General features: G+C 41.8%; 1 protein-coding gene across 9 annotated transcripts in view; it reads left to right on the plus strand.

Moving 5' to 3' along the window:
* The window catches only part of LOC117206825 (AF4/FMR2 family member 4), a 167,961-nt gene that overhangs the window by 141,332 nt on the left and 7,374 nt on the right, over nucleotides 1–19,255 (plus strand). For all 9 annotated transcript variants that reach the window (XM_033446504.1, XM_033446506.1, XM_033446509.1 and 6 more), the window contains one exon: nucleotides 1,329–1,362. In XM_033446504.1, coding sequence (XP_033302395.1) covers nucleotides 1,329–1,362 — 34 coding nt within the window. The remainder of the gene's footprint in view (nucleotides 1–1,328; nucleotides 1,363–19,255) is intronic.

Consider the following 19,255-nt stretch of genomic DNA (forward strand, 5'->3'; position numbering starts at 1 on the left):
TGAAATACTTCTTTTCATACAATTACTCGAATGAAAAGTAAAACTAATTTTTATTTATCTGAAATGAAGAAAACGGCTATTTTATATGTTGCAACCTAATTTTCAAAGTTTTGCAAACATATTCTTAACAAAAATTATTACGTCGAATAGATTGATAATCCAAATGGAAGCGATGAAATGAATAATTAAACGGGTTAAATTCTTCACTTTCTCGATTACATCTTGAAATAAAATTTTATTCGATAGAAGTAGAAAGCAGCTTGTTACGATCGAATTTGGTGGCAATACTGTTGTTAAGACGCGCAACCCTCTCTGTCGAGGTCGAGCTTCCCCTTTTCCTGGTGGCACCCTCCCTCTCTTTGACCCAGTCCCAGCAGCCTGTCCTCTGCTCGTAGCCCCTTTCACATGCTGTGCTTGCTTGCCTTCGTGCGTGCATACGTGCGTGCGTGCGTGCGTGCGTGCATGCCGCTTTCCATTGTTTACGCAATGCCTCCTCGACCGGGTTTGCGTTTGCCTCTCTATTTCTCTCTTCGCTCGTCACAGCTCCTTTCTTCTTTTCTTTCTCCATTGGCTCGTTGCGTTTCTAAGAGGGGAAAGAGAGCTAGCTGGTCGTGCAACGGCATCAAGTAAGGTTACGTCGAACGAATTGATCCTCGCTCGGGGATCTCTCGAAAAATTTTACGTTCCCTCGCGCGCACCATTGCTTTCACAGTTCCACAATTCATGTCCGCTAGTTCCAGCCAGATGAAAGAAGCCGTCTATCACGAGCGTCGTCGAGGACGATCGTCGTATGAAAATAATTTTCCCCTCGGCAGATGTGAAAATGATGCCGAGGTATAGTTAGAAACGATCGTTGCAGTTATAATTCAACGATTCGAGCGCGATTATGCATGCTGTTCGCGCGCGTTTGCGTAATAAGTAATTGATTTAAGATGCATCGCTGGCAAAGAGCAAGGTAGCACCGGATTCCAGTAAACTTGTGCACCTATAATGTATATATGCATACTTATTTTCGATTCAACGTCAGAAAATTCGCGTCAGAGTCGCGCTTATCGGAAATCAAGGACAAGGTAAACGATTGACCGATCGCGTAAGCGATCGCATTTTTTTCTATTTTCCCGCATCCGTTATCGACAAATGGAGCCGTTATCGCTTCCTTGTCAGCTGTACTGTGAACGTATTTTCACATAACGATATCATTATGTTAGACAAAACGATAGGATCGGGTTTGGTTGCCTCCGTCTCGTTGCTTGTCCTTGGTCGTCGATAATCAGACGTTAATTAACTTAGCCGATGCTAATTACCATCCCTTTTTCTTTCTGTTTCAGAGCGCGAGAGACACACCGCCAACAGGCTATCGGCGTAAGTATTCCACTGATTTCTCGAACGTTTATACTTGAATACTTGATCGATCATCCGTTCGGCAGTCGGAATGTCGTGGCATTAAAATCGCCGCGTTGCATTTTATTATTCTCTATGGAATCTATCGATTCCTGCCAGCTAATCATCTACGAGAAAATCACGAATGCCGCCCGTAGAACGTTGATGGATGGTGCAGATTTTTCGCGAATCTCGTTCCACTCGAGGACGTGTTTAACGAGACCAGGAACGAACGAATCCACTCGACGCGCTACGCCGCTATATCGCGCAGCATAGATGGCGCCAGATATTAGAGACGCGCACTCTGGAACCGGTTTAACGAGAATTAATCCGTCAAAGACGAGATTAATTATGCGCGCGCCCGTACTGTGCCATCTTATCGGCGCGTTTCAATTAAATCCATCCTTCGATCGCGTCGTTTTTCCATTCAAATATTTATACTTTCTCGTTGCTTTTGCATTGCGTTGATTAGCATCCAACGTCAGTTTCCGCTATTTTCCTACGGTTCCCGGGGGATCTCGCGTGTAAAGGCAAACACGGCCGGACTATTTACGTCGAGGTAAACGATAACAGTGTTGCAACGCGAAACTCTGGGAAAAAGAAGAACATAGACGCGTCGTAATCGTGTACGTTAGAGTTAACTGGGCGACGAAGATGCTTGAAAGTTTCCCACGTGTCGACAGGAAGCTGTGTCGCCGTTTTCTCGTCCCACCTGGAAACTTCCGCTCCGCAGTCTCGCGTATCTTTCACCATCAACACGATTTTCGACCGGGAATTTCCATAAGCGTTTCTTTAGTATAGTTTACAGTGCGCCATCGATGTTTGACGACGATTGCATAGCTAACGCCGTCTAATGCATTTTCTTCGTGCAATCGGCTGTTCTTTGCTTTCTGTTCTCTCCTTCGTGAACTATGTTATTTCGAATGATACGCACGATCAGCTATTTATGACATATTCTATCGTAAACAGTAAATATTGTTAGCAAACTCGTGACAAAGACCGTAGAAGATAGAGTCGGTTCTTAACTACAATCCGAGATGAAATCGCCGACTACGTAATATTTACTGGCAGCATGCAGTCGCGGTAATCTCGTGAATGATTAATCAGAATTGTGTATTGCTGTGTATACTTGTTGTATTTGCATACCAAAGTGCACCATATTTTGTAGCTTCCTACGTCGACGCCTGACTGAGACTTTAACTTTCAATTTTTTCGATATTTTTTTGCGATCCTTCGTCTTATTCGCAAGAGTAGAATATTTGAAAATACATTTCACAACGTAGCCGAAGCTAGGAACAAGTTTTGTAGAACATTACTTTGGCAAATGTGAATTAGAATCGGAGGAAAACGCGCGATGACACCCACACGCGTTTATGCTCGATGCAGATGTTTTCATAGTGCGCACACAACATTATTGAATAACGAGCATAATGCATATGTAGCGGCAAAATTGCGCTCGTCGCCAGATTTGTGATAATCGTGTACAATTATACACATGCTGCCTAAGTATACATATACAGAATAACGAATAGAAGATTAGATTTGTCAAGGTTTTGCTTACATTTATAAAATTCACAATTTTTCGTTCAATTCTTTCGCAAAATATAACTTTCGATGAAGTACAATGATACGATAATTTGATGTCACTGAACACCCACACAATATACTATATATATTGTATGTAGTTTATGCAAATACAATTCGATATACCGTTGAGTACACGCGTGAAACGCTGAAAACTCTCGCTGCATTAGGCATTGGCGTACTCGGGGCAATATCGCGGAAGATTAGTAGGATGGTATCTTTATAGATCAGGCGGGACAATTTCCTGAAATCGGCGCATTCATCCTCCTATCGGGGTAGAAAGAAAATTAACGAGCCTCGGAACGGTAGGCAGGACACGTTCCCACTTTCATCCCTCTTTCTCCGCTCCGTCACAGTTCGTCGTGAGTTTTCGACCACCGTAACTGCCCTTAATAGCACTACCAGGCTTCCTCGATGGAGAACTGGGTCGTATCGTTGTCGATAGACGTGACTTTCTCCCACAATGGAAACTCGATGATGTATAAACAAAATTCGATTCGTTATTTACGCGATTCTCTATTTTTCGCGAACTCGTCAGCTGGTCCTAATATAATTTAATATAATTATAAATCAAAGCGTATCTAAAGCCTTTTAGATACGTGTAACACATGCCAGGTGTGCAATTTGATACTGTGCGGTAGTATATCCATGTATTTATATTCCTACATATGTGGAGAGATTTACATACGCTGCATCTTTTTAACGGTTAAACTTTGCACCATGCAAAGTTCATCGTTTACAACGTTAAAACGTATGTAAATGTGATGCCAACGTCGTTAAAATAATAGATTCGTTTTCCCCCTAATCGACGAAGGAAATAATTTTCTCCTTGGTGGAAATCGTCGAAGAACTTGGTGTAACGAAAGGAGTTATTAATTGCAATCGTTTCAAGCAATGGTACGATTAATTTCATCGTAGTGTTTTCTACCGTCGTTAATCCTTGTGTATGATTCATTAAACGATTTGATATTCGGCACGAAAATAGTTGAAAAATTAAACTCGATATTTCCTTCGCCACTCGGTATATGATACAGAGTAGAAGGTATAGAAACACAAATAATATTTTTTTTTTCGTTCTGCATGTATCAACGCCTTTACGATACGTCCACGTATCGACTCTTCAATTATGAATGAATGCTTGTAGCTTTTGTAATATGCAAAACTAATCGAAAACCACAACTAACTGCAAAAATAATGTGTACTGCCCGTTTTCAACGGATCCTAGGACCTATGAACCTCCGTTCTTTGTCATTTTATAAATGTGTTCCGTTTTAGTGTCTCGTGATTTAAATATCAGACGGAACATAAACTCGTGGTAGAAAACTAAACTTCGTTAGTGAATTTTGCGACGATCGGTGCGCTAAAGTTCGTCAAAGAGTGTCAGAATCGTAAAGAGTAATGAAGATTGGCGGGTTGAATTCGATGAAGCGTTTCGCAAAGGTTCGATGGCAATCAGGAAGAGGTGAATCGTCGAACGCGTCGGCTCGTTCGAATTAACACGCCGCTTCGACGCCTCGTTTTAAGAGGGCTCCGATCGGTTGTGTGCACGCGATATAGTAGTCGGACGTGTATCATCGGCCCTAATTGTTTCCTGGGCCATAATCGCCATCGTGTCTCTACGAAGAGTCTCTAAGACCGAATTATTATATAAACAGGTGCTTCGCCGTCTTTTTTTTACTTTGTTTCTTTGTCAATTATTCAGCGAGTGTACGGTGAATTTTAAACGTTAGATTGCAAGCTTATTCAATGCATATAACGATATATTTAATCGTCTTTGAATATAAATATTAATAATACGGTCGAATGTAATGGCATTTAAGACGTGAAATGTACATTTGATAGCTACGCTGGTCAAGTAATTAAAAATCCGCTAGAAATAGAAAGTTACTTCCAACGCGAACCGAGTCTCCGAACTATCGACGATTCACTGACATTTTCAATCGTATCACACTTCTAAAGATTTCACGCGTACAACGTGTATTCTTGCCACGTGCAGTTAAATCTCCACGTGACACTGTGTATTATAAATCTTGACGTGTATTTTCAATCTAGTTCCTCGACGTGTTTGTTTAATTAAATTTCAAAGTTGCGAAACCACGATAAAAGTTGTTTTTATGGAATAACTTTACAGAGCCAAACAACATTGCGTAACATTTATTCAATCACTTTGCGAGTTCCCGATTAGCGAAGTTCGTCTCTGTCCAAATAGTCGTGAAGCTCGACGAGAACTTTTTCTGTTACGAATCTCACGATAAAATTTTGTTACCCGATAGAAATTCGGTAACGTCTCAGATTCCCGTTACGCGGTGAGACGAAACAAGGAATGAGAAGATATTTGTAGAACGACGATATGCAATATGGTTCGTGCATTATCAGCCAACCGGCCCACGGCCTTGTCCAATTCCGATAACGTTGGGCTCCTGACTCTGTGCAAAACGATAAGGGATTTCGTTGCCTGCCTCGAATCGTGATAAAACGACAATTTTTTATTTCCCATCTTTGTCTTTTCCTCCGTTGATCTCTCTTAATTTTCTAGTCAGACGGTTATCGCATTTACGTGCGGATGATTTATTGGTTTAGCTACTCGTATACTAACTTAGACTTCGCCTTGATAAACATGTTTCGCATACTTATGGTTCTAGAAAATGATAATCTGCGGCTATCCGCTCGATCTTTCGGAGAATCACAGCTGATGTCATAGAACTTCAATACTTATCGATATCATCGTTTTATTTTTTAAACTCGATCACTACCGCGATTCGAGTGGGTATACGTTGTAAGATTACTTGTTAACACTTTCAGCGATATGGTCGTACAAATAGAGATACATAGTTATTTGCTGTTGATATTTCCGTTTTCTCGAAACAGTGAATTTTAGAAGTATTCGTCAGTTTTAGAAACTAAATGACATTTTGATATATAGAAAGTGTCGAAGTCCATTCGTCGGAGTTTACGTTCTACCTATAAGTGGCATATTATATCGTAATAATTACGCTTATTCGTGTTTTGTAGTATGTATATCGACGTAGAAAGAAAATTAAAAATGAAATTTTGCATCTTACTGGCGGTAAATTTAAAATGTAAATTCTGTCTTAACCTAGCACCTTATATTCTACTACTGTCATTAACATATAATCTCAACAATTTTCAAATTCCATTTCCGTCCATAGTTTGGCAAATGTTACACTACATTCAACGTTATACAGGGTGGTTGGTAACTGGTGGTACAAGCGGAAAGGGGGCGATTTTACGCGAAAAAAGAAGTCGAAAATATAGAATAAAAATTTCTTTTTAATTCTTTTTTTTTTTTTAATTTTTCCATCAAGACAACGATCTACAGCGAGATCCGTTATAACGTACCGCACGCGTACCGAGCGAAAATTCAAAATCGATTTTCTCGAAAACAAAGCCTCAAACGACAAATTTTTATTCTATATTTTCGACTTCTTTTTTCGCGTAGAATCACCCGCTCTCCGCTTGTACCACCAGTTACCAACCACCTTGTATTATATTCTAGACTATACCATCTAATCGAGAAATTCTTACCTTGCGAAACAAACTTCATTTTTCACACACCTACATTTTCAATACTTACCGCTGAAAATGTTAATAAATTACCAAAGTCAGGGAAGAAGATCTACGACGTTCAATCGTGACGACTAGTTTGGAGCCGGTTAATTAGAAGTATCGTTTACAGGAAGGGCTAATGGGATTCATGGAAACTCTGTCGTTCGATGGAAACGACGCCGCGTAATTCCTTAAATTCAATTTTCATGCCGGGGAAACGCGAGCAAAGGCGTTGAGGGGGGATAGACGATCATTACCCTGGGGATAAGCTTCTTCTCGTAAAATTAATCGAAATTATCAAATTAACTTCTGACCTTTCGGGCCGGGATCTTGGCTCGATTAAAGTATACTTGTGTCGCGCGAGTTTCCAAAGAATCTCCGTTGCTCGTCGATCTTAGTTATCAGGCAAAATAATAAACTCCGTGATACTTACTTAACCATGGGATAAAGCTCTAGACACCCTCTATTAATTGTCTTTGTTACCTCTCGTAAGAATGACTTTTAGCAAAACTAATATTCGTTTCGTCTCATATTTGTCCCTCGCAAAGATTTGTTTCGAGGATAGAGTCAATTAATCTTTTTACTTTAACCGACGCTTTTCGATTTAAATTCCAATTGTAGTTCTTCTCTACGAACGTCACTCGTACCTCTACCGGAAAGGAAACTTATTGATCGTAAGTATCCGGATACTGTTAGATCTTGTAGTAACTTGAATTTAATCCAAGTGTAAGTACTTATTTACCCATCGATATAGAATAATACGAGTACACGTAGTTTACAACTGCGAATAGTTACCGTAGAGTAAGAAGCAACAGAGAATCAATACAGTGAAATTTAAGTCAGTAGAAGCTTTAAATATCGATTCACAAATGACATTTCTAATCGGAAATTCAATACGTTTCCTCTTCGGAGCACTGATTCACACCTGATAAACATATCTCTATAGTATCTACCTACGCGCATACACGTGTACAAACGTCTAACTATCGTTATACCAATCGATATCTGTGTCTCCTTAACGCTTCAATTCGTAACCTCTCTATATTCTTCCCACCACTTGTACTCTTGAGAAAAGTCGTACGAAATCCCTAGGGGTTGTAATGTATGCGTGGAAGGTTGTGACTTGAAGCGGGCAGTCGGAGAAAGGGCGCAAATGGAACGTGGGAGAAGAAGCTTTAACCGTCTGTCTCTAAGGACGTGCCACGGCTTTTCCATGGTGTTAACTAAGACGCGGATTAAACCGGATTAGCCTGATCGTTGATAGAGTAGCAGCGGCTCCCAGCGGCCCGTAACTCCGTTTGTTCGCTCTTAACTGGTTTTCCGGCTCCGTTTAAAACAGTCGAGCCGTCATCGATGGTCGGAGGAATCTCGTTATCCCTTTCTGTCACGCTATTCTTCGCGACCGAGAGAACATCCCGAAATTCTTACTCTTTTCGTTGTCTCTTTTCACCGTGAAGGGGTAGAGAGGGCGGTGGAAAAGGAAAAGTTCTCGGTCGACGGGCATCGAGGACAAAGGAAGGACAAAGTGGAACGACGATGGGTCGCGTTGCTGGATATCGTTTTATTGGCGTTAAATCGAGCCGTGCGGAACGCTGCGCCTAAGCAATTTCACTGGAACAAGCGTGTCGTTATTCAATTTATCTCGAACCTCGTTCTCACGGAATCCAGCCGTTTAAGCAGACGATACACAGACGATGCGCATCGTTGATTATGCGATTCGCGTGGAAACGCGAAATACGCTCGCGTTTCATGCACGCCACTTTCCCGACCCTCCGTACGTCGATTCGTTTGCTCTTAGTGTTTACGTTGTAACTTTTCGCGATTCGAATTCCGATAAACGTGGAATCGATCTACCCGATCCCCTAAGAACCAAGCAATTTCATAATATTTCATCGTTGCGATTATGTACTTTAGTTTCTTTAAATTTCGTTAAATCGTAGAATATAGCTGGAGGAAATAATAGAATCTAAGTGACGATAAAGATATTAATTGGATCGATCTTTGGAATTCCCTTTCACACTGCTGGAAAAACTGAATCCGATAATGTGAATTGATGAATTGAAACATATTGCAATTGAACTGTTGCATTGACGCAACGATGGTCCTTAACGGGTTAACCATTTTGCACTGGATACTTCAAATCACTGTACTTTATGTATTTTACTTGGTAATACATTTCAATAAATTGTCGTTAAAAAATTTTACGACAATCTTATCTAATTATCTAGAACGTTTGACGATTTCACGTACTGACGTTTATAACTGACGTTTTCAGACTATTCTAAGGCTCGTATTAACACTTTTCCCGTAAATACGCTTGACAACGTCAATAATTAACAAGAGCTAATTTTTGTTAAATTATAGTTGCTATCCTAAAACGTTTGACTCGTACTTTTGATAATAGGAAATTATTCACAGAGAAAGAATTCTCACAAATTACTTGCAAATAATAGCAATTAATCATCTTTGTCAGAAACGAGTTTCCCTTACTAGAACGAATTACCATGAAACTTTCATTTATTTTCACGCTAGATCTATCTGGCGATCGAGAATGTCATCGTTTTTAACAGATTTCGCTAAAAATTCCTTGGAAAGGGGATGAAAGAGGGATAAGTTAGAATTGCACGATGCAACGATCCCCGTTGAAATAAACGAGTCGCGGTTTCCCGTAAAACCGACCGAGTTTTATTAATAGAAGGGCGGAGGGACAGGTGGGCGGTCGGTTTCGCGCTGATATTGCGAGGACGCAACTTTTTCACCGTCGCGACGTCGCGTCGATCGACGGCGCAGCGTTTGGGGCGTTGGGTACCGTTTGATTTGCAGCGCGCGCGTCTATTTTCGCGGCCGGCACGAAATTAACTCGGTCGTCGACGGACCAGCGACACGCGTGTCACAAACAACGAGAGAATTAAATCCTATCGACTGCTAATTGCAAAAGCAAAGAAGCTCCGCTGCAATTCTCGCTACCTGATTACTTTTAACCGCCGTTTGCCTCGTTGAAACTTCCCAGTAATATAAATTTAGTTTGCTTTCTTGACCATCGATAATTTTAAATTTGATTTTTTCCTCCAACGAATGACGTATTTCCTCCAACGAATGACGTATTTCCTCCAACTTTTCGCTTTTAACGCGTTAGGTAAATTTCGTGTCTTGTCTCCTATTTCGGCACAGTACGTTGTCATATGCAACTAATGAGTGAATGAAATTGTTCAGGTGCTTTATGAAACATTCAGTATCTAATTTATAGCGCTTTTCTGACGTTGAAAGTATACTGCAAATTTGATGAACGTGACTGTTCTTTTATCTAAATACTTCAGCTATCGTCTATCTCTCGCGTTCGATAGATCCTCTGATTCAACGTAATAAAATTTAAATTTGCAAATATTCATTGTAATCCTCCTAAGATTAAATAAAAGACGAGTACCGGAAGTACGGTTTCGATTGATAGCGTATGGACTTTTAAGATTACTTTAATATAGAACACAAAAGTTTATCATGTTTTTTCCTGTGCTCTTCGAATGTACATACGATATGATTTATTTTGAAAAGAATCGAAAAAGCATGTAGAAAGATAGGAGATCTCTAAAGAAAAGATTATTACATCTAAAAGATCTGTAATTGTATTCACTTAATTCTTGAACATTTATCTTTTTTTTATCAAATAAACAACGTGAACATTTGGACTTGACTTAGATACTGGTATCTTTCTTGACAACTGATTCAGCAGTTGCCGTAATTCAACAACAGTCTCTGAAAATATCGACGATAAATAAGTATTAAAAGTATTGGCGAAACTAAGAAATGTCATATCGTCGTTTAGATAGCACAGCAGCTACGATATGTAGCTTCCACGGCTTCATATCCACTGATATTAGCGAAACGTTTGGGATAAAATTCCTTGCAAACACATCTTACACCTCGAAAACTTTGAACAGTCACGACATTCAAGAATTTCATAACAAAAAGCGGTGGGTGTTTTGTGGCCTGCGTTTGACGCTGGTGGTGAATTCTGAGAAGGTTATCCTACGCGAAAAATTCAATTTCCCCCGGTGTATTGTACGCGGTCGGTCCCGCGATTCTTTTTCATAGGACATAGTCGACGAGATTCGTAGCTTCCTCTGACAATTCTATGGTTCGACGATTAAAGGCTAATCGTTTAATCCTATGTACCTTGGATTCGTCGCGTTCATTGACTCTCTCTACCGCATCGCCTCGAATCTGTCGACTGCATTGATACTCATCCCTTTTCGTGTTGCTTCTAACGATTTAGGCTCGATTTAAACGATTTCTTCTCGCGCGATATCGAGTACAGGATATTAACTTACAAACTAGATCGTCTTGCACAATAATTTCCCAATTAATGATATTGGTAAATGTTTATCGTTATTGAAATCGTATTTATTGGCAGAGAAAGAATAGGTTTTGTGTTCAAAAGTTCAAAAGTTTATTATTGGAAATATTAACTATGAATTTATAACATGTTTGAGAAGCAGCGTCTATGTACTTGATTTTTAATTGATTTTTGTTGATTCACTTAAATTGTTGGAAAGGCCTGTGGAAGCTGTTTCCTATTGCAACGGCCCCTTTGATTGACAATATGACTATCGTGCATGGATACATACTGTATATTTAATATATCCAATTTAACTGGAAAAATGTACAAGATATAAAAATGTTTGAGATGGTAGTTGAGAAAGGGCACAGATCATGCTGACATTTATTCGACCCAGCGCAGGCTCTGAAAAAACCCTGTGAAGGTCACGTTCTAGAGATCTGACCGTGCGTCAATTTTTATCGTTCATCAGCCTGTTCGTGTGTATTTCCCCATGTAATCCATCGTCCTCTTATGACACAAGTAAAATAATTTCCCCGCAAAAATCGCTACTCTTTACCAACACATAACTACTTCTCAAAGCACCTATCGTGAAATCAATTGTTTAAACAACTGCTCGCACCAAAATTATCGTCGACGCGGCTCCTCGTTCGATGTCGTCGGTGTACGCGTGCTTTCCCCCATCGAAAAACGGTCGACAGATGCGTGGTGGCTTCTCGCAGACGGCGTGCTCGCACATGCGGCGTATCCGGAAACTACGTGGTAGGAGGGAATGAAATCGAAGGGTTGGTAGCAAGGACAGAGACGCAGGACGAAGACGCTGAGATAGACGTTCGTGACGCGCAAAGTGAGAAAGGGCGGTCCTGGTTGAGGTGGGAGTAAGGTAGCGTGTGTAGCGACTGCAGCTCGTGGAGGTAACTCGGATGCAGATAGCGTGTAACCAGAAAAGGTAAAGCGGACGAGGGAAAAAGCGAGCAAGGGGTTGAAGGCGAGCCGAAACGAGACACCGATAACCGGTGAAACCGTGTGGAGGATGCGGTGAAGAAGGGGGCTGTGTGGGGGAGGGAGCGGAGAAAAGAGAGACGGAATCGAATCGCGGGTGGAGCAAGGGGAAGTAATAAGGGGTTAAAAAGGGAGCCCAGAGGGGGTTGAGACGCGAGGGGAGGTTTTGGTGACGGAGACGCAACGAGTATATATCTGTGGCGAGGCTTGGATAACGCGTACAGAGGGGGTTAAAAACGAACGAGGAGAGATACGAGAGGAGGAACTGAGCTAGTGGTGCGGGCAGAGAGGCAGGCAGGGAGGTAGTATGCAACGAAAGAGAGACAGAATGAGGCGTCGAAGGACGAAAAGAGACGGGTCGAGTTAAGAGGAGACAGAAGGCTTCGCCGCGACAAGAACGAGAGAGGAAATAGCAGACCGAGAGAGAAATACGTTGGTATACATGCTGGAACTTCCGAAGTTATTCGCAACAGGCAGCTTGCTAGTCTGCCTGGTGAAATTCTACGTGCCACTACCGCTGACTTCGTTCCTTTCTCTCTTCTATGCACTCTGGTCTCTCCCCTCTGTACTTCATCGCCACCTCCAACGATTCCACCTCTCTCACCCTCCATCGTCCTCCATCGGCCTTCTACATCACCGACGACCTCCTTCCATATTTCCTGCGTCTCATCGTCCCTGTTTTAATAGCTAGCAGAACTTACTGTCGCAGTCTGCGACCGCCACCGTCTATAAATGCGCATGGAACGAGGAATGCGATTCCCGTTTTACGAATTGCCTACCAGGCGCATCGCGATCCACGGCTTCGTCCGAGGCGCACTCCTAGCTTTAATTATTACGCAACACGGAAAAGCGCCGCGTGAGCCTCATCGTTCACCTGAAAATCGCTTTCATTGCGATAGTCTACTGTTTCTACGAACTGTTTGTAGTTCTCTCTTGAATTCGCTAAGTCGTCGATTTCGATGATCTCTCTCCCTTGTAACGTAATCTTGAGATTACGGATGATCATTATCGAATCTCTTCCGTAAGACGTATGCAGCTTGAAATCTTGTTTAACGTTATTAGAAATCAAAATGATACTTTGTACGCATACTTCATTAAATGTCATTCGTATCAAAGTATAATGTACAAATCTAAATAGACCCGCAGTCCAAAGTATCGTTCAATAATCTAATTGATAATCTTGCCATATCGTGGCTCAAGTTATATTAGCCTAGGTGATTAAATTTATCCTTAGGTGCCAATAATAATTTTCGTCGAATTTATGTGTCGGAAATGAAAGGACATCGAGGCGTCTTCCTTTTGGAATATTGGGAAAACCACCAATACCCTAATCCACACCTTTACTTAAGTACACTTAGCTACATTTAAGTAATAAAACTAAGAAATAGTTGTGCTCAAGGTTTAGGACAATGTTTATGTCTGATATGTTTGGGCTCGAAGTGGCATAACGGGCTACTGAATGTAGCCCGGGTTAAGGGAGGGACGTGTACCCAACAGAAGTATGGAACAATTGTATAGCTCTCCATAGGAACAACGATTGACCCGAGAATCAGGGAGAGAGCTATATAAGGGCAGTTCCACTTGGACATAGATAGTCTATTCCGAGCAGTCCTACTTGCACTTTGAGTGACATCAGGATCGTGTATCATATCGTATTCGTCGTCCCGTTGGCCGTGGATTCGTTATCGAATCTGAGGCCACCGTGATTCGTGTCTAATCGCCGCGATTACTCGATAACGTTGTAATACTTACGATTGTGATAGTAAACATTACTCCTATTGTGACAACCATGGCTAACCCTAGCGAAAGTTCGTTAAACGCCCCTAACCCTATTGACGTCAACCCGACACATATCAGGTACGTAAATATAAAACTAGAATTTTTGTATAGAAAATACACGTTCATGATTAAACGAAAAATGTATGAAAATGATTAAAAATATTTTATTCGAAGTATTGCCCATCGCTAGCTATACATTTTTCCTACCTGTCTGGCAATTGGTGGATGCCACGCCTAAAAAAACTGTCGGTCTTTTGAGGCAGACCAGTCATCGAGCCATTTTCGTACATTTTCGTAAGAAGTGAAGTGCCTATCAGAAAGTGCGTGTCCTATCGATGCAAATAAATAGTAATCGGACGGAGCGAAGCCGCGTGTGAAAGTATTTTCCAACTGAACGCTTCAATCGTTTCCTTGACCGGGTTTGCTGTATGTGATGGTGCATTATCATGAAGCAAAATTACTTTGTGTTGCCTTTTTTGATATTCTGGTCGTTTTTCACGCAAAGCTTGATTCAAATCGATCATTTGTTGTCGGTGGCGCTCAGTATCAACGGTTTCGCCAGGTTTTAACAGCTCATAATAGATCACACCCTTCTGGTCCCACCAAACACAGAGCATTGTCTTCCGTCCATAGCGATTTGGTCTTGTAGTCGATGTCGGTTGTTCGCCTGGAGCTACCCATGTTCTTTTACGTTTAGGATTCTCAAAATATATCCACTTTTCGTCGCCAGTCACAATTCGGTAGAGGAATGACTTTCTTTTGTATCTGGCGAGCAGCATTTCGCAAGCGGTTTTTCGGTTTTCCTGCTGTCTTTCATTCGGTTCATGTGGAACCGATTTTCCCACCTTCTGGATCTTTCCCATGGCTTTCAAACGTATGGAGACGGCTTGTCGTGTCACGTTTAATTGATCAGCGAGTTGTTGTTGCGTTTGAGCGTCATCCTCATCCAACGATGCTTGCAATTCGCTGTCTTGAAACTTTTTCGGTGGTCTTCAACGTTCTTCGTTCCTCGCGTCAAAATTGCCACTTCTGAATTTTTTAAACCACTCAAAACACTGTGATTTACCAAGAGCATGCTCACCGTAAGCTTCGACGAGCATTCGATGCGATTCTACAGCAGTTTCCTTCAAATGGTAACGGAAAATCAATGCTGTCCGCAAATCGTAGTTTTCAGGCACAAAATTTGACATGTTCAACGCTATTACAAACTATGCTGTTGTGTGAAACTTGTATTGTTCTGAGTCGAAAATGTTTGTGAGAGGTCAACAAAGATTTTTGGCATCAATGACGCACTTTAGTGATAACTACGTTATCAGCTAGGGCCATCTATAAGCAAATTCCGGTTTCATACTTACAGACGTGATATATCCACCCTGAACACTCTAAAGATTAAACGGCTCGAACTAATCATTCTTAAAAACTACAATAAAAAGTTTCTGTAAATCCGCGAAATCACCGTTTTCCTGAGTCGGTGACACGATGCTAGTCCGCTCTCCAACCTGTTTCCGACTCGGTTCCCAACCGTTCGGATTCAGTAATTAGGTAAACTGCGCTCTAAGCGGTTCGTTTGCTTACGTGCTCCTCGCCGTTTACCCGGCTTAATTAATTCTCGCAATGGTGGCACTCTTTGCGGCCGAGATTCATCGAGCGTGTTCCAGGCAGGCAGGAGCACGTGCCGTCGCCAGAGCGGACTGATAGAGACTGGCAGATGAGCTAATGGATAATAGGCGAACACCGACGAACGATTGTTCGCTGGAGCGATCCGAATGGGCGCCTCGTGCCTCTCTTCACGTATACTCGTGCACTTGAATCGCGTTCTACCTCTTTTTAAAATCCTCTCGTCTCGTTCCCGGTAAATGTCTAGCGACGCTTCAATTATCGAGACAATGGACACGCGTGACTCTCTCTTTCTCTCTCTATCTGCCTATCTTCGGAGCCTCGTCCTCCGAACAATGTGGCGTGTCCATTCTGCGTGAATTCCGAGAGAGAATCGATCGGAGGCCCGAGACGAATCTGGTTCGAACGGCCCTGCGATAGAAAATAGATCGTATCCCAGCGATTCGTCGAGAAGACCAAACGTTTAAATCCCAACGAAACCGGATAACCGGATTTCCCGTACGAATAAAATATTCCATTGAACGGCAGCCAGCAAGAGAGAAGGGATCCGAAGAGATTCGCGAGAAATTCCGGTCTCTTTTTCGTTGCCAATTACACGGGGCCGTCGTCAAAGCGTTTAATTCGATGAAAGGACGACCTCGTAATAATGTCATGGACTTTTCTTTTTCATTTTCCCCCGGAAATGATTCGCGCCGGTTCCCAAAGGAGCCGGATATGTCGCTCCCTTTTCGTAACGCGACTACGTCGCCACTGTGTTGTTGGTTCGCTGTTCTCGCGCGTACACGCGGCTGGCCTGTTCCTCGTTGCAAACTCGCGGCGGATCACGCGAGGTTAAAGAAGGTCTGCCTCCCCGGGTTCAGGCAAACAGGTTCTGCTCCTTTTCCGCAATGACGGGGCCGCGTTAACGCGCTGACAAATGGAAATGGATTCCAACCGCGAGTACCGTTTTCCTTCTCGCCTTGCCATCAGCTTCCGACACAATGACTGCTGTTCGAGAACTAGCTCGGCAATGTATCTATGTCCTTGTATCCTCTGTTTTACAATCTCTTTCACTCACTTCAAACGAACTACGTAGACATTCTTAGCACGCATTCTGTCACGTTCGCTCTAAACCTTGAATGGTCATGAACTCTTCTTCCCGATCCATAAACTCGGTCCAACCATGTATCTCTTACTCGAAGTTCAGTTTCTCGTAATAAATAGCCGTCAAAAATTCCTCTTTGTACAATATCGTACGGCAATTTTAGATGAATTTTAAACGAACTCCCGCAGGTTGAATACAATGGTCTAAACGCTAACGTATCTATATGATATTACATTGTCCAAGATAAATTTTGATTTGCGATATCTAGAAAACTCGACAACGTTTCTTGCACCGATGTATTCAGGAAACTCTCCTCTGTCTGCTAGAATTAAATTGGACTTTGTAGCGTGTTTGATTTTCATCGAAGCATCTCGTTTTTGATCGAAGTCGTGCGTTACTATAGAAACTAGCTATACGAATAGCTTGTACCCACCAAAGTTCCTATAAACAAAGTTTTAAATTTATATTGTCACAAAATGTTCAATTTAATTTCTACAGGCATATATAGTACATGTATATATGCCTTGACTCGCTACCTGGAGCAATTTAAAGCAGCTCGTCCCGATCCTCAGACTATCATATCGTCCCGACACGCGGAACGTTCCCAAGAAGAAGTAAAAGAAGGAGAAGAAGAAGAAGAAGAGAAGAAATCTGCGGAGAATAAGATCGTTGAACTTTGCTAAACGCCAGTTTGTACCTCCCTGGTTCTTTCGCGCTCCGATAGAAGATAAAGCGGCTGTCGTTTCCCGAGGGGGGAGGCGAAGAATCCGTCGAAGGTAACGAACGGCATGGCGTCGAAATTGAAAGGGTTCCCACGAGGTCGCAATCCACGATCGTTAAACCGTGTGTTCGTTCGCCGATTTTGCCACTTTATTCTCCTTTGCTATTCCACCATTTCCAACCCGTAGCTTTCGAAGCTCGTTGTAGTTTCAAAGTCAATCAAAACTTCTAACTGAATCTCGTTTAATAAATCAATAAAATCCAAGGGTGAATGGAATTCCGGTTTGATCTCTCGATTCGACAATTTTCTACTATTCCGTGTGTTGCCTGTTGAGCGAAGGAAGAGAGGATGTGGCACGATAAAACGAAAAGGGTTTTTTCCCCTTTTTTTTCTTTTTGCTTTTTTTTTCGCTAGACGAAAAATTCACGAGAGCAGAGAGAAGACTAAACCCGAGGTTAGGCACGGCTAGTCGGCCATATCCATAGGCATCGACGAGGACGCGCAGGACAGCGTGTTTAGGGTCGATGAACCTTCGTACATCCGCGTTCGGTGCTTCGCGTATACTTTCCCTCTTTATCTCGCAGACCGTGTCTTCTCTCTTTTCTCGTTGCCTCCCCATAGCTACTCTTCTCGCTGCTTTCCATTCCCCCCCTGTTCGCTGCACTTTACCCGTTCTTAGAGTGGCGTCGCCGCCTCTCGCGTGCCTCGCCGATCGAGGGTGAAAGGACCCTCTTCTTTATTTTTCTCCTTCTTTACGCTCGCTGATGCGCGTTTACGATGCTTGACGACGCACTGCTATTGTCGTTCACCGATTCACCGGTTAAATTAGAATGTTGCTACCTTTGGTTACGTACATTGGTATGCAAGTGTCAAACTTCTCGTTCCACGTACATCATGTACGCTGCAATCTACAAGTACGATTCTAAAGTTACTACAGTAATTTTGGGATTTTGCTGCGCATTGTATAAAGCGAGGTATTGTGATCTCACGTCTTTTGTTGTTTCAATACTTTCAATGCATCTGTAGAAATGCATCAAACTTTTATCCATTCTATTTTTTAATGTATAGCATTTCATGTTTCTTACTTTCTCAATTATATTTATAGTTATATTATATTAATTATCTCATACGGGTAACAGTATTTCCATCGCTATGAAACGAAATATTCGTCGTTTATAACAAGAATAATCCAGCGTGCACTAAAACGAAAGTTATAGAAAGTACACGGATATCGGGCTATAAAAATCTACGAATTTTACCTCGTCTTTCGAATATTGCTGCAATTTGTAACATCGTGTAATAGAATATTCTCCGCTTCATACAATGATATGATGTCGTACATTGCATTAGATCGTATAATGGTATGTGTACCACATAATCGAATACTGTACCGATCGGATGTTAATGGAAGTCAAAAGCGAAAGTGTGAGCAGGGAAAGCAAGAAACACGCGGGCTGCTGAGTGACAAAGAAGCCAACGGTGGAGAGGCGAAGTGAAACAGCGGTTTCAGAGATCAATGAACGATTGTTTCCTACCTAAGCCTCTCGCGTCGTTCGTGTTCTACAGGTTGCACCGCGCGTCGGTGAACTCGGCACGCGTTTCTTCTCCGCGTCCGCGTTCTTTTTCTTGTCGATTCTAATCGAAAGTGCTTCGTTCGAAGAGAACCGGCTCGATTCGTTTTTTTTTCGCCTCTGTTTCCACTCTCGACGATTTCGTATAATACGCTGTCGCGATTAACGAGCCTTACTCGGCGAATGAACGATTAACAATCAATTCTATTTAACGTCAGAAATACTAAAATTTCTTTTTCCTTAATTAAAACAGTGGTTAAAATGATTAAACAGTCCGTCAATCTACGTACACAATATTTTATAGATCTGCAACGGTGTATTTCTGGGGATTTGAATAATTTCTTTGGGGAATGCGCGTGAAAGCTTGTTCTTCTTTTAAACAACAATAACTGCAATATAATCTGCCGCTATTCTAAATAAAACACTGAGATATATTTATTTTCTTTAAAAGTCAAAAACTTGGATAATTATATATGTTTATAAAAATAATGATCTTTGCACATTCGCTAATGGATGAAAATGACCCTATTGGATTTCTTTTCTGTATGATGCTTTTGATAAAGTCGTTAATTTCTTTGTTCTTTTATTTTGTGGAATTTTACTGAAAATCTTTGTTC

The sequence above is a fragment of the Bombus bifarius genome, unplaced genomic scaffold (genome assembly GCF_011952205.1).
Source record: "Bombus bifarius isolate JDL3187 unplaced genomic scaffold, Bbif_JDL3187 scf7180000008008, whole genome shotgun sequence".
Lineage (NCBI taxonomy): Eukaryota > Metazoa > Arthropoda > Insecta > Hymenoptera > Apidae > Bombus > Bombus bifarius.